The sequence below is a fragment of the Macaca nemestrina genome, chromosome 4 (assembly GCF_043159975.1).
Source record: "Macaca nemestrina isolate mMacNem1 chromosome 4, mMacNem.hap1, whole genome shotgun sequence".
In the NCBI taxonomy this organism is placed as follows: Eukaryota; Metazoa; Chordata; class Mammalia; order Primates; family Cercopithecidae; genus Macaca; species Macaca nemestrina.
The window spans coordinates 28,849,260-28,863,307 of NC_092128.1; the positions used below are offsets into that span (position 1 = coordinate 28,849,260).

Consider the following 14,048-nt stretch of genomic DNA (forward strand, 5'->3'; position numbering starts at 1 on the left):
GATAAATGAATTTGGTTTTAAACTAGGAAGAAGCGGGGCTCGCTATAGCTCTTTGTAAATGGCAGTCATGAATCCTGGCTCCTGCCTTTGCCATAGTGTTGGGCTCCCTTGGGTCAGAGCTTGGTGCTAATGAAGCCAGGGTCTCCATCAGATTGGCAAAATATTTAAATGTAATTATCCAGCTCCGCGGCAGGTCTCCTCTCCCACTGGTAATTTGCTTAGTGCCACAAGCCTGAGTTCTTTGGGACTTACATGAAGCTGAGGGTTTGGCAAATTCTTAGCACCTTCAGTGTTCCATGAGTTATATGCCCAAATTCCTTCTGATTCATTCAGCTGGATTTTTATGTAATTTATGTCATTATCATAGTTCTTTACCTCTTTTGCCAATATAGTCTTGAATCTGTTAGAAATATTTGGAAATTAGGCTTTGTGCAGCCAAGGATCAGAGGCTGTGCTTAAAATTACACCAACCCTCGAATTCACTTCCTAGGTTGATTTTCCAATAAGTACCCCCTGCAAGCAGAACAGAAGTCAGGCCCATCCCAACTTGTCCGGCTATTTACAGAGGTGAGAATGAAAGTAAAAGACTCTGTCCCATCTGAGAGCTTTCTGGAATACTAATCGCCTCCCTCTGATCCTGTCTTTCAGCCAAAACTTGGATGAGATGTGCTCCTTCTAACTCCCCCTACATTAGACAAAAGCAGAGGACTCTGTCAGACCAAATTCCAGCCCAGGTACAACGTGTCCTGATCTCACTTTCCTCCCTGAAGTCAAGGAGTTCAAAAAGCTGCCCTTTTCAGAGGTCTGAGGCTGGGTCCTGGACATGAGGACCCAGGAGATCCTTCCAAATGCTTGTGGCCTCACCTTCAGTACATACATCGGCCGGTTTTCAAACGAATGTCCAATCTTCACCCTCCTCACCAGGTCAGGAAAGTCTGCGGCAATGTTGTCCATCTCGTGGTAAATCTGAAGCATGAAAGAGCGAACCCAGGGACATTTTAAAACTCTGCTCAGCTCTGGCTGGGTATCTGTGATTTACTTTGTTGGTCTTAATTATCTCTTCCGGGACTCTAATCTTGGAGTTGACCATATTATCAGCATGGAAATGCTGAGTATGAGAACTGCCTGAGTAGTCCTTTTCTGCAGTTTTCTAGAGAGTAGCACACTTTATTTGTTCACAAAATTGTAGTCCACTAAACTAGAGTAGAGAGGCTTTTGCAATATTGCTCTAACACTGTGTCCTTTGTCACTGTACTAGACTGGACAGTCAAAGACAAGGGGCCAGGCGCAGTAACTCATGCCTGTGATCCCAGCACTCTGAGAGACTGAGGCGGCAGGATTGCTTGAGGCCAGGAGTTTGAGACAGCCTGGGCAACATAGTGAGACGCCATCTCTATAAGAAACATTGAAAAATAAAAATAGTTCATAAAAAATACGGAAGAGGAAAGACATTTAAAAATTTAAGAATAAGATTCTTAAAAAAAGAAAGAAATTTTAAAATTTAAGAATAATAATAAAATAAAATAAAAACAAGCCAGGTGCAGTGGCTCATGCCTATAATCCCAGTACTTTGGGAGACCAAGGTGGGAGAATTACTTGAGCCCAGGAGTTCGAGAGCAGCCTGGGCAAAGTAAGGAGACCCCCCAGCTCTACAAATAATGAAAAAAAAAATAGCCAGCTGTGGTGGCGTGTGTCTGTGGTTTCAGCTACTCGGGAAGCTGAGGTGGGAGATTCATTCAAGCCTGGGAGGTTTAGGCTACAGTGAGCTGTGAATGCACCACTGCACTCCAGCCTGGGCGAGTGAGGCCCTGTCTGAAAAATAAAAAATAAAAAGAAAGCTCCAAAGCTCTTAAATCATTACTCTCTAAAATTCTGTGATCACTTTCTCTACTCAATAATAAAAAATTAGCATGCACCATATATATGTACACACACACACACAATGATATAAATATACTGTGTGCATTATTAAACAATTGAAATGGTTGTGTTAATAATAAACATAAACATATGTAGAAATATAAATAGAAGTTGTAATCGTTTCTTCCTTCATCCCTGTGGACTATCTTGCTTATACCCTGTGGATACATGTGCGCCGCTTTGGAGATAATTTATCTAAAGGCTTTGAGAGTGCAAGTGAAGAAAGGCAAATAAATGGCTAAGAATACCCTTATTTGCTTTTGGGAAAAAAGTTCAATTTAAATAGAATTTATCCATCTTAGTTTTCAAACCACTTGAGGGCCAAAAGAAAATAAACAAATGTATTTGTTTCGGCCTTAAGACTGGAAGAAGGAACTATACAGAAGAGGAAAATGTGTAATTAATATAGAACAAAGTCAAGCTTAAAGGGTTTATCAGACTTGCTGTCGATATGGTAGACTGAGCAGAAGCAAGAAACCACCTCCAAATATATAGGCAAACCAGGTAAAATACAAGGAAAATGATTCACAGCCAAGTTAAAAAGATAAACAAGAGGAAATTGTAGGTGCCAGAAACAAAGAAGGAACTAACTAGGAGGGTAGAGGGTGGGAGATGATGCCACAGAACACCATCTCTGCCTTGGGTGCTACAGGCTTGGGCAAACCTGGACTAGGAGGGGAGCCATAGGACCCAGCATGGCACAAGGAGCTGGAACCTGAGAGCTAGGAATGGGCAATTTGGGCCACAAAAAGGGCCTACAAATTCTACCCACTCTACCCACTGACCCTAGAGAGTGGAGGAAAAGCAAGGATAGCTGCCTTGAGCCTTGGGAGACACTCACTGCTTGGGCCACACTCACTGCTTTCAAAACACCAAGCTGTGTCCCAGTGTGGGGTGCAAATTCACACTGTCCACCACTGCCACAACACAGACAATGGCTTTGGAACCAGAAACTCTGGCAGAGACCAACACGAAATTCCCACTAGAGACCTAAGAAAGCCTAAGTGGTTATATGAGCCAGTATGAGCTTTTTTTTTTTTTTTTTTTTTTTTTTTGAGATGGACTCTGGCTCCGTCGACCAGGCTGGAGTGCAGTGGTATGATTTTGGCTCATTGCAACCTCCACCTCCCAGTTTCAAGTGATTCTCCTGCCTCAGCTTCCCAAGTAGCTGGGACTACAAGTGCCTGCCACCATGCCTGGCTAATTTTTGTATTTTTTTAGTTAAGACAGGGTTTTACCATGTTAGCCAGGCTGGTCCTGAACTACTGACCTCAAGTGATCTGCCCACCTCGGCCTCCCAAAGTGCTGGGATTACAGGTGTGAGCCACCTTGCCCAGCCTAGAATACAAGTTCTTAAAAGCTGTTTTTAGGAAGAACTGCATGTGACTGAGCTAGGATGATGGTGGCACAGTTATCCACAGCAGAGAGCTTCACAGTGAGGACAAGATTGCTGTAAAGGGCGCCTCACACCAGAGAAACCAGAGGTGAGCACGTGAGAGATGGTGAGGCTCCAGCAGCCGGCAGGTGAAGCGATGGCCCCTCCAGGGTCTTGGGTGACATTTGCAACTGTTTAGCTCAGTTGGCGAGGGCCCCATGTTCATGAGGCTTATGTCACGAGCTTGATCCCTGTGTGGGCTCTGAGCTCTGCTTTCGTCCATGGCCTGAGACTGAACTCCTAACTTTATCCAGCTGTTTTGCAGATGTATGTCACTGGTCTCAAGAGGGATCAAGGGTCAGAGCCGTTGGAAGTGTATGCAATAAACAAAGCAACCGACAAGCATGGGAAAGAAGGGGAAATAGTCAACCTTTGAAATCCTCCCTCAAGAAGAGAAACAACTTGAAGTACACGCCTTGTGAAATGCATGCCAACAGCACCATGTCTGTATATCAAGAACAACATGTATTAAGGTACACCAGAGGGAACACTAATTTAGATGTGGGGGAGTGTTCCTGAGCTAGTTGTCTGCAGATGAATGGAGACACTGAGGGCTGTAAGAGAACTGTACCGCATTCATGGTACAGTTCTATTCTACAGCCTCTCTTGATTTCTTAAGTTCCAGTATCCCAGGAAATTTTTCTACTTCAATTTTTTCATTTGAAGGTTTGGCTTACCTTGAAAGTCAGCCATCTGTATCAAGTGGTTCCTAACTAAACACAGCACCAAAATGCATGATGGAACAACTATATACATTATAAGTAGTCATGATAAATGAGTGGAAATATTTGGTTAACCTTGGAAATCGCTGCTTGTCTACTTGCCTGGAATAAGTAACATTTTATTCTGAGTGAGTAAAATAGAGGGGTTATGGTAGGGTAGAAGAAGTTTGAATTACAAGGACTAGAAATGATTGCAATTATTTTCATGGTGTTCTGAAGGAGTTGCTTAAGGAAAGAAGGATGGTTGAGGGAGGAAATAGCCAGGCTGTATTTCATGACACTCAGGTGCTGGTAGGAGTTAAGCAATCCAAGAATTACACAGGAATTGAAGTGTACACATCTTAGCCCCTCAGTGAGTGGATACTGTGCTGAAGACTAATGTCTCCTGGAAGTAAGGAGAGAGGTTACAAAATTAAGGAGGCAGAGAACCTTGATCTTAACCCACTCTGAAACACTTACAGCTTTCAGGGAATGGTAAGCCCCGTAGTTGAAGTTATTACTGTGCCGTTCTTGCCCTTCATTCTGTTGCATTTCTTCATCTTCATTGTCTAAAAGGGCCTAAAAACACACAGCAATGTTGTGAAGTAATCCACTGCAGACGCAGGTTTTACGTTTTTTCTGCCATATCTTGGCATATGGGTCAGCCAAGATGGCGGCCCCTTCAGCCCATCAAGCAGCACAAATGTCAAGATTTAAAAGGGGGTCAGATTTCTTTCATATCTTTATAAAATTTTACTTCTTGGCTGGGCGCGGTGGCTCATGCCTATAATCCCAGCACTTTGGGAGGCCGAGGCAGGCAGATCACGAGGTCAGCAGATCGAGACCATCCTGGCCAACATGGTGAGATCCTGTCTCTACTAAAAATACAAAAATTAGCTGGGCGTGGTGGCGCGTGCCTGTAATCCCAGCTACTCGTGAGGCTGAGGCAGGAGAATTGCTTAAACCAGCGAGTTGGAGGTTGCAGTGAGCCAAGATTGCACACTATACTCCAGCCTGGTGAAAGAGAGAGACTCCGTCTCAGGAAAAAAAAAAAAAAATTTTTACTTCTTGGTGCCCAATTTACATGGCCTCATTCAAAATCCACTTACTCCCTGGAAGCAACATATGCGCTCTTTGGCTATTCTATAGTATGAACTCTCTAGACATGAGCCCGCATCTGGTATCCAGTGCCTCTGAAATACACAGCTTGGGAAACCATTCAGAAACAAAGAAATTCTTATAACCACTCATACTTTGAAGGTTCCTGGCAGATGTCTGTGACATGTGAGGATGATTAATAAGCTCATAGCTGCTAACACCATCAGGAAACTCCTGGGCCAGATCACCAATTAGTCCATAACCCACCTCGGTGAAGGAGAGAGCATGAGCCAGATACAGGTCGTGAGGCCAGAGGATGGCGTTCCCTCTGCTGGGGCTATCCATGACATTCCCCCTGTCTCCAAGGGTGCCTCTGTGGCAGGTCCCCCACACCCTCCCCCTGCTCTGCTCTTGCCACTTGACTTCAAAGAAGAAAAGAAAGAGGGACTTATGGCTTAATAGCAGATCTAGGATATGCCAGGCACTGTTAGACATTTTACATACATTTAATCCTGAATCTTCTCAACAAATCACATGACAAAGGTCTCACTATCACCATTTTACTGATGAAGAAACGGAGGCTCAGCGGGTTAATAACTTGTCCAAAGACACAGCACACAGCACTAGTAGTTAGCAAAATCAGGATTTGGATCCAAATCTGTGTGGTTCCCTGGCCTATTTACGCCCTTTCTACTACAAAATGTTGTTCCTCTAACAAGTCACTGCACTTTACTTCCATTTGCGTCCATTTCCTCATCCATAAAATAGAAAAGGATAAAACCAGAACTTGCAAATCACTACGGTCTACTCTGGACTGGCTGCCTGGTCCTATGCGAGACCAGGAGGCAGGGGGCATAGTCTACCTACCTGCAGGTCCTCAATTGCCACTGCATACTCTAAGCCCTGGGATCTCAGGAAGGATTTAACTGCCTGCAGACTGACAGATGGGACCAGGACATCCACAGGCCGATTGAAGGTGGAAAGAGATTTCCAGACATCGAGCTGAAGGGAACAGAAATGAAACCAGGTTAAAGGACAGTTCAGGTAAAAAGTACAATGAGCTCATTCTTCTAGAACACTGCCAAAAGCCAGGGTGATCCCTGAGAGGCTGGGCTCTGCCCAAGGTCAAAGTTTGTCCGTTTCACAATTGTGTCTGGTCGGACCCGCCCAACAAGCAGTATCTGGCAGAGACTGAGCATCATGAGTGGATGGCAGCTAGAAGGATGGGGCATGTACTGTTCAAGCATCTCCTCTCCCAGGACACCACAGCTGTGATGTCAACTACAGTGCTCCCTTTCTCCCATTGGCCCCATCAATTGTGTAAATGGCCAGTGGACTCACACGGGATTATATTCAGAGACTCCTCAGAAATAAAAATAATAATACCAGTAGAGCAAGAGTCTTCTCCTACCAAAGTTAGAAAACACTCAGGAGAGCCAAAAAGAAGCAGATACCTTCAAGTTGTTTGAATTCACTAGTTGACTCAATTTGCTGATCTCGTCTCCATTTCTGACATTAATCCTAAAAACTTGGTCCCTGGGGAAGAAGAAAAAAGAGAAAAAGAGCAAAAGATAATGATGAGCTTTCAGCTGGCAAAGAAACCCCAAGCCTCCTATCCCAGACGCAACCAGGCCGAGAGAAAGGAAATGGTCTAGTCTTTGGTTTTAATGTATGGCCATTAAAAATGAGGCTACATGGCAACTATGAAAAAGTGCTTATGGCATAACTTTAAGGGAAATATTAAGTGAAAGAGCAGGACACAAAATTGTACGTATGCCATGATTATAAGTATGGAAAAAGCAGATGCATTGGAAGAAAAACAGACAGCGGAAATATACCAAATGCTGACAGCCCTTATGTTCGGGTCGTGGGATTATGGATGACTTACTTTTTTCCCCCTTGTATCTGTTTTCTGTAATGTGGTCATATTACTTTATAATGAAAAACATATATATTTTACAGGAAGGAATGTGCCTGAGTTACACGCAAAGCTAACTCAAGACATAAAGAAGCACTTCTTCACTGTCAGGGCTGAGGACGGAAACCCTGGCGGCACCTCCGTGCTGGAAAGAAAACAGCATCTCCATGCTGGGAGGGTGAGCTGTGCCCTCTTAAAACACAGGCGAGGCTGGTGCTCGCTCAGTCCCTTCCAGCTCCAGAACCCCATACAAAGGCTCGTTTGGGTGGAAACTGACTATGGCCCATGGTGCTGAGGCTGGATTTGGGATCCACTCCTCCCCACGGGGAGAGAGGGTACCCTTAAAGGACACAGACGGGGCCGGCCAGTCTCAGTCCCCTTTGTCGTTTGTCCTGAGCTTGCTTCATATACGTGATTTAGCTTCCGCAGCGGCGGCAGGGGTAGCGGGCCCCCAAGGTCCTGTGTGTGGGTGGGAGAAAGCGGGGCCTGAAAAGCTGCCTTTGTGCTCTCAGCTGGCTGGGGGAGACAGGGGAGCCATTAGGCTGTTGCTAGGTGACGGCCCCAATGAATCCGCACTCGATGCTGTCACTGCGTCATCCCTTTGACACAAGTGAATGCAAAGAGAGCCGCTGTGACTCAAGGACCTGTTGAGAGTGAATGGCTGTCACAGGGAGCTGAGCATGCAGCCCTACGGGGCAGCTCCTCAGCCGAAAACTGGTTTCATCCAGATGGCCCTTCAGGGTTTTGCTGGGTTCTGGAAGGTTCTAGGGGCTCTCCAGTGGGTCTAGGCCAGCCTCAAGGAGTCAAGGTCCACTACAGAGCCGTTCCTGCTGCAGGTGGCTGGCCAGGAGGAGATGCCAGTGCCGAAGGTTCCGTTTCTCCTAACCCACCTGGTCCCCCCACAGGGTCCTGGAGGGGAGCAGGTAACTGCACCCTGTGGGCACTGCTGAGGGCCCTGAAGAGATACCACTGGGTGGGCAGGTCTCAGTCTGAACCCTACAGGCTTGCCAAGAGTTGAACCTACCGCCCTGGGAAGATGAGGCATCAAATCTGATCTTTCCCCGACCTCAGCAAGCACCCTTGAAAAAAAGGCACCGATGTAAGACAGAATGGAGCCAGGCACCGTGGCTCACACTTGTGATCCCAGTGCTACAGGAAACCAAGGTGAGGGAATTGCTTGAGGCCAGGAGGTCAATATCCTCCTGCACAAAATAGTGAGACTTTGTCTCCACAAAAAAAATGAAAAACTGTTAGCTGGGCGTGGTGGTTCACAGCTGTAGGCCAGCCACTCTTTAAAATGGCAATTCTATACTCGGGAGACTGAGGCAGGAGGATTGCTTGAGCCCAGGAGTTCAACACTCCAGTCTGGCTGACAGAACAACACCCTGTCTCAAAAAAAAAAAAAAAAAAAAAAAAAAAAAAAAAAAAATTGGGGCTTCTAGAAAGATCTTGTGTGGTGACATATTTATTAGCACAATTAGGCATGTGTAAAATACAGCACTGGCTACAACAATCACAAAGAGGAAAGGGAGGAAGAAGGAACAGGAGGAGAAAATAAAGGAGGACATAAGAATAAGAAGCTCTTTGAGTATGAAAATCATGTTATGCATCCATCCAACACATGCGTTTTCATTTTTCCAAAGTGGTGACTTCACAACAAAACTTGTGCACATTCCTGGGCACAGTCCAGGACAATGGGACACCGTGTCTCTGCCTGGCCCTGAGGATGATTAAATCCGCAAACCCATTTCATCCTGCTCTAATCAGCCAAGCTACAGAGGTCAAAGAAATATCTGTAGCATGCAAAGCGGCAGGGCAGAAGAGCAGGTGCAGAGTGGAGCCCATTTCATCTGTCTCTTCTTCACTTCTCCCTTCCACCCCACCTCGGACCCAGCCCAAACTCACTATGTACTTTTGTATGCTTTTGTACATGCTGTTCCCACTGCCTGCAATCCATCCTTTTTCTCATCTGTCAGGCCCATCTAGTCCCATCTAATCTTTAGGACCGACTCACATCACCCATGAAGCTTTTCCTGACCAGAGGAGGCAAAGTCTTAACAGTCTTCAGATAGTGCTGAACATTGGCAGTGGTGGGAGTGAGTAGCAATATCCTTTTTTTTTTTTTCAGACAAAGTTTTTGCTCTTGTTGCCCAGGCTGGAGTGCAATAGCACGATCTCCACCTCCTGGGTTCAAGTGATTCTCCGAGTACCTGGGATTACAGGCATGCACCTCCACACCTGGCTAATTTTGTATTTTTAACAGAGATGGGGTTTCTCCATGTTGGTCAGGCTGGTCTCAAACTTCCGACCTCAGGTGATCCACCTGCCTCGGCCTCCCAAAGTGCTAGGATTACAGGCGTGAGCCACTGCACCCGACGGTAGCATTATCCTTGTGAACAGAAGCACAGCAACACCCGAAAGCAGGGAGGACGTTGAGGGGTGCCATGTGAAGAACAGCCTTTTTCTTGCCCTCACTGTCCTTGTCTGTATTTGGAAAATACCCTTGTCAGTTCATGAGACTCAAGATGGTGGAGCACATCCTATCTCCACTATCTGGATATTCACTCAAAGACTTGAGCTCTTTCTGAAGATGGAAGATTGGCCCAGGAGTCGGATGTGTTGGGATTTACAGGCGGCCATGTCTGCCCCTCCTGCTCTACACAGGTGTTCTCGCAGCTCCTCTTAACTCGATCCTCTCCAATAGCCAGGGCGTCCGGCTGCTGCCAGTGCAATGGCTGGCACCCCTGCTCCCTCACCCTCACAGGCATCTGTGCTTTGGACAGTCAATCCCCACTTTGGTGACTGAGCATCTATCCCTCCCCTTTCACCATGCTGGCAGCCAAGTGGCCCATTCTTTGTGCCTTTCTCATCTGCCTCCCTAGCCAGGCTTAGCAGCCACCACAAATAATGTTAAGAGATGGTTCCACAGAACCCTTAGATGCCTGCCAACTACTGCTGATGCTATAACCAACTCTGCAAATGGTTCCTGTTCTCTGCCTGCCCGGTTCCTCTAGGCATCCTGGCCATTGTCCCATCCGGAAGATCTCTGAAGACCAGGGCAGAAGACTCCAGTAAAGCAAGAGAGACTGGGGAGATAGGTGAGGCAGAGAGAAGGAAGTGGAAGGGGTGGTGGGCAGTGGGGAGAACCATCATCCTTATCTTCAGCAGCCAATCCAGAGCCTGGTTTCCCAACCACTTGAGTGCTCAGAGGCCAGCTTCTCCTTGCTCTAAATGTTCCCTTTGCTCTAAAAGCTGGGTGTCCGGGACATCTCTAAAGGGCCCAGGAAGAATTCCACTACCTTTGCTAGGTTTCCTACTGTGGCGTGAGAACAGATTTGGGGATGAGAATGACACTATCAGTTAAAACCATCTGCAGTCAGCTCAGGCACACAGCTTTTTCTGTGCAAAATTCCTGCAGAGAGCATTCTAGGGCCTGGCCCAGCTGTCGCAGCCCAGGTGCCCACCGCATTGCAAGAGAGGTCTGTATCTTGCGAAATAGAGATCTTTCAGTCACATGAATAGCTGCAGTGGGAGCCTGACAGTTCCATGCGTCAGCCCACACGGCAGTAAGTCTAGTCACTACACACCTACTGCTGAGCCACCTGTGGGAAAATCATCCCTGGCCACCTGCTGCGCCTAACCCCTCTAAGCTGTTTGGCAATAGAGACACAGGTGTGAACAGAAGACATCATCATAAAAATTAGTCAATCTCATATAAGTAATTACCTCAGAAAACAACCCCAAAGTCTCATTAGCCAGAGAGTAAAATAGAAAGTAAACTAAGAGATAGATCCAAGAGATACAGGATTTTATTTGGAGACGAACTTGTGTTACAGCAAAAAGAGTTTTACGTTCAGAGTTCCAGCTCCCCTGCTTCCCTACTAAGTGGCCTTGGGCGTGTTCCTTAACATTTCCAAGGCTGACTTTTTTTTCATGCTTAAATGGAAGAAAATAACACCCCTGCCTGGCAAAGTTGTTGCGTGATCCAAAAGATAATGTACATGAAAGCTCTTTGCAAATGGCAAAGTATTACGCAGTAATGAGTTATTGTAATTCAGTCTTCTAACAGGGCACCATGGTATCCCTTTTCTCTCTCCTACCACCCGAATGTCCTCTCCCCTGCAAACCTCAAAGCATTCTGTGTGAAGCGTGTTGAGCATGTGTGTGTGTGTGCACACACATGCGCACACACACACACACACGGGGTACAGGCATGTGTCTCTGCATGTCATTTTCATAGCTGTGTCTAGGCAAGACCTGTGAAATCTCCACGTCCCAGAAGCCAATGAGAAAGCACCAGCTCAGAAGGGCGTATAGCTCAGGGGTAGAGCATTGAACTACATACAGATCAAGAGAAAGCACCAGCTCTGCAAAGCCTTCGCCATTAACAAAGAAGTGAAACCAACAAGCTTGAGACCCAGGGTTTCCCTTTAAGCATGGCGGAAATCGGAAACAAACCATTTCTGGCAACCGGTACCTCTTAGTAATTAATAACGTAGCTCTTAGTAATCAGTAACTCTTAGTAATTAATAAGGTAGGAGTAAGAAAGCAGATGCCTGGAACTGACCTTATAAATAAGAACTAGGCAGAAAAAGAACTGGCAGGAGATGAGGGAGCTGGGGAGAGACTGCAGTGATCATCTAGTCCTGATTTCACAGATGAAATTGGGTCTCAGAGAAGAGAGTGGACTTGCCCAGGATGACACAGGGACAAAGCTGGAACAAGAGCCCAGGCCTCCTTCCTCCATGTGAGCTATGATCAGCCATTCATTTTCAGTTCCATTTGGCTCCCATATTTCTGAAATAACCAAATAAGAAGAAGTCCAAAAGGAACTTACCCAAAAAATTTTTCTCGGTCACAGATGCTGGACCCAATGAGGGCCCCAATGAACAGTGTCCACCTCATGTTCCCGGGGAGTCAGTCATACAGTGGCTGAGTCAAGCTGTATTTATAAAGCGTCTGAGAGTGACTCAAGTCCTCAAAAATGCTAATGCGATTCCCAACCACCCTTGCAACTCTGACAGTGTGACAGGCAGGCCTCACCAATGCCTCTCCCATTCCTTTCAAGTGATAAAGGTTGAGCCTCTCCATTTACAAGGTCAGGAACTTGCTCCAGGAGCTGAAAAAGTCTGTGCCAAGGGTACCATATTGCTCATCACTTGGCATTTAAATAGTGTTTTTTCAGTGAATAAGAAAGTTCCACAGTGTTGGATGGAATTTATCCTGATAGGAGAGGTCAGATTATAAACCTGGCATAGAGTTACCTCTAGAATAAAAAAACAGAAAAGTTAAGACTATCAAAGCAAACCTGAGCTGGCTCCAAGACCACATGCTTGACAAGTCCTGCCAGAGAATTTCACCAGGGCAGGTCAGGATGAGGAAAGAGGTTTGTGGCCTCTTTTATGGATCTGAAGCCTAATTCTTATGACCCCACTAACAAAATAGAACTGTATCGGGGAAATGATATACAAAGGATGTTTTAGTCTGAATAAATTATCAGGGTTCCTTGGCGTCTGAACTATAGGGAAGGCTTAATGGTTTTATCAATAATAAGATTTTCGGCCGGGCTCAGTGGTTCATGCCTGTAATCCTAGCACTTTGGGAGGTCAAGGTGGGTGGATCACGAGGTCAGGAGATCAAGACTATCCTGGCTAACCTGGTGAAACCCCGTTTCTACTAAAACTACAAAAAATTAGCCGGGCGTGGTAGTGGACACCTATAGTCCCAGCTACTCAGGAGAAAGGCGCGAACCTGAGATGTGGAGCCTGCAGTGAGCTAAGATCGCGCCACTGCACTCCAGCCTGGGCACCAGAGCAAGACTCCATCTCAAATAAGTAAATAAATAAATAATAAGACTTTCTTATACTTCCTAGACTGTGGGTCTGGTATCCTTTCCATCAAGTCACAGCTGAATAAATGGAAGACACTCATGGTCTCCATAACGTCTTCAGGGGCTCCGGGACCTTTGAGTCTGTCCTGGGAGCCCCAGTTCCCATAGCCTTTCCCATCCCACCCTCCCTACGGTCTACATGCTTTCCACACCCACACAAGGGGAGTGGACACAACCAAGGGTCACAGTTGAGAGAGTTAAAGAAAAACTATCCTGACATGTGTTAAAATGTAAGACCTAATTCAAGATTATGATTGGGACCATGGTTCTTTCAATAGGAGAGACTTATTGTGCTTAAACTGAACACAGCAAAGAAAACAGAGAGGATCAGTGGGATTACTAAGAGAAGACATCGAGGTAGGGGGATTCTTGCTAAAGGCAGGCCAAGGACTTATACATCAAAGGTGGGGATGAGGAACTTGATCGGATATCAAGGTGGGAGGGATGACTTTGCAGGATCTTTGCTCAGCCTGGCTTAGCCAGGGCTCGAGAACCAGCCTAGTCAAAAAGAGGGTGCAGAATCTCAAGTGCGGTCCCAGAGAAAGCCTTTGTCAGGAGCTGTGGAGTTAGGGGCCATCATCTCCTCTTGCTCCCTCAGGGTCCTTCTGTCCTCTCAACACTTAAACTGAATTCCTACACCCACCCTGTCCACCACAAAGCGTGGGCTCAGTGTCACTGAGATCGATGTCAGCTTTGATGTTAGCAACAAGAACAACTGAGACCCAAATCTAAGAGATGTGAAGTGGAAGAATCAAGGACCCAGAATTCTAGGCAAGCTGAAACTTAGTTCTTACCTTTTTCTCCCAGGGAAAATCATCCACATGAAGAAAACCTAAATCCCCAATAGAAGTCAATATCTAAAGAGAAACTGTGTGCAACCTGAGACCGAGGCTCGACAGGGGGGCAACCAGGAAAAAGGAATGTCGTTGGCTTGGGTCCCCACCAGTTTGTGTGTTTGTTTTTTTGAGACAGAGTCTCACTCTGTCGACCAGGCTGGAGTACAGTGGTGCGATCATAGCTCACTGCAGTCTCAAACTATTCGGCTCAAGTGATCCTCCCACCTTAGCCTCCCAAGTAGCTGGGACT

General features: G+C 46.2%; 1 protein-coding gene across 2 annotated transcripts in view; it reads right to left on the reverse strand.

The window, feature by feature from the left end:
• The window catches only part of LOC105471389 (carboxypeptidase A4), a 55,949-nt gene extending 43,435 nt beyond the window's left edge, over positions 1–12,514 (reverse strand). For both annotated transcript variants that reach the window (XM_011723854.3, XM_011723856.3), the window contains exons 1-5: positions 11,910–12,514; positions 6,609–6,690; positions 6,022–6,156; positions 4,537–4,635; positions 865–966 (exon numbers count right to left, since the gene is read on the reverse strand). In XM_011723854.3, coding sequence (XP_011722156.1) covers positions 865–966; positions 4,537–4,635; positions 6,022–6,156; positions 6,609–6,690; positions 11,910–11,977 — 486 coding nt within the window. In that variant the 5' untranslated portion in view covers positions 11,978–12,514. The remainder of the gene's footprint in view (positions 1–864; positions 967–4,536; positions 4,636–6,021; positions 6,157–6,608; positions 6,691–11,909) is intronic.
• Between the last annotated feature and the right edge of the window lie 1,534 nt (positions 12,515–14,048).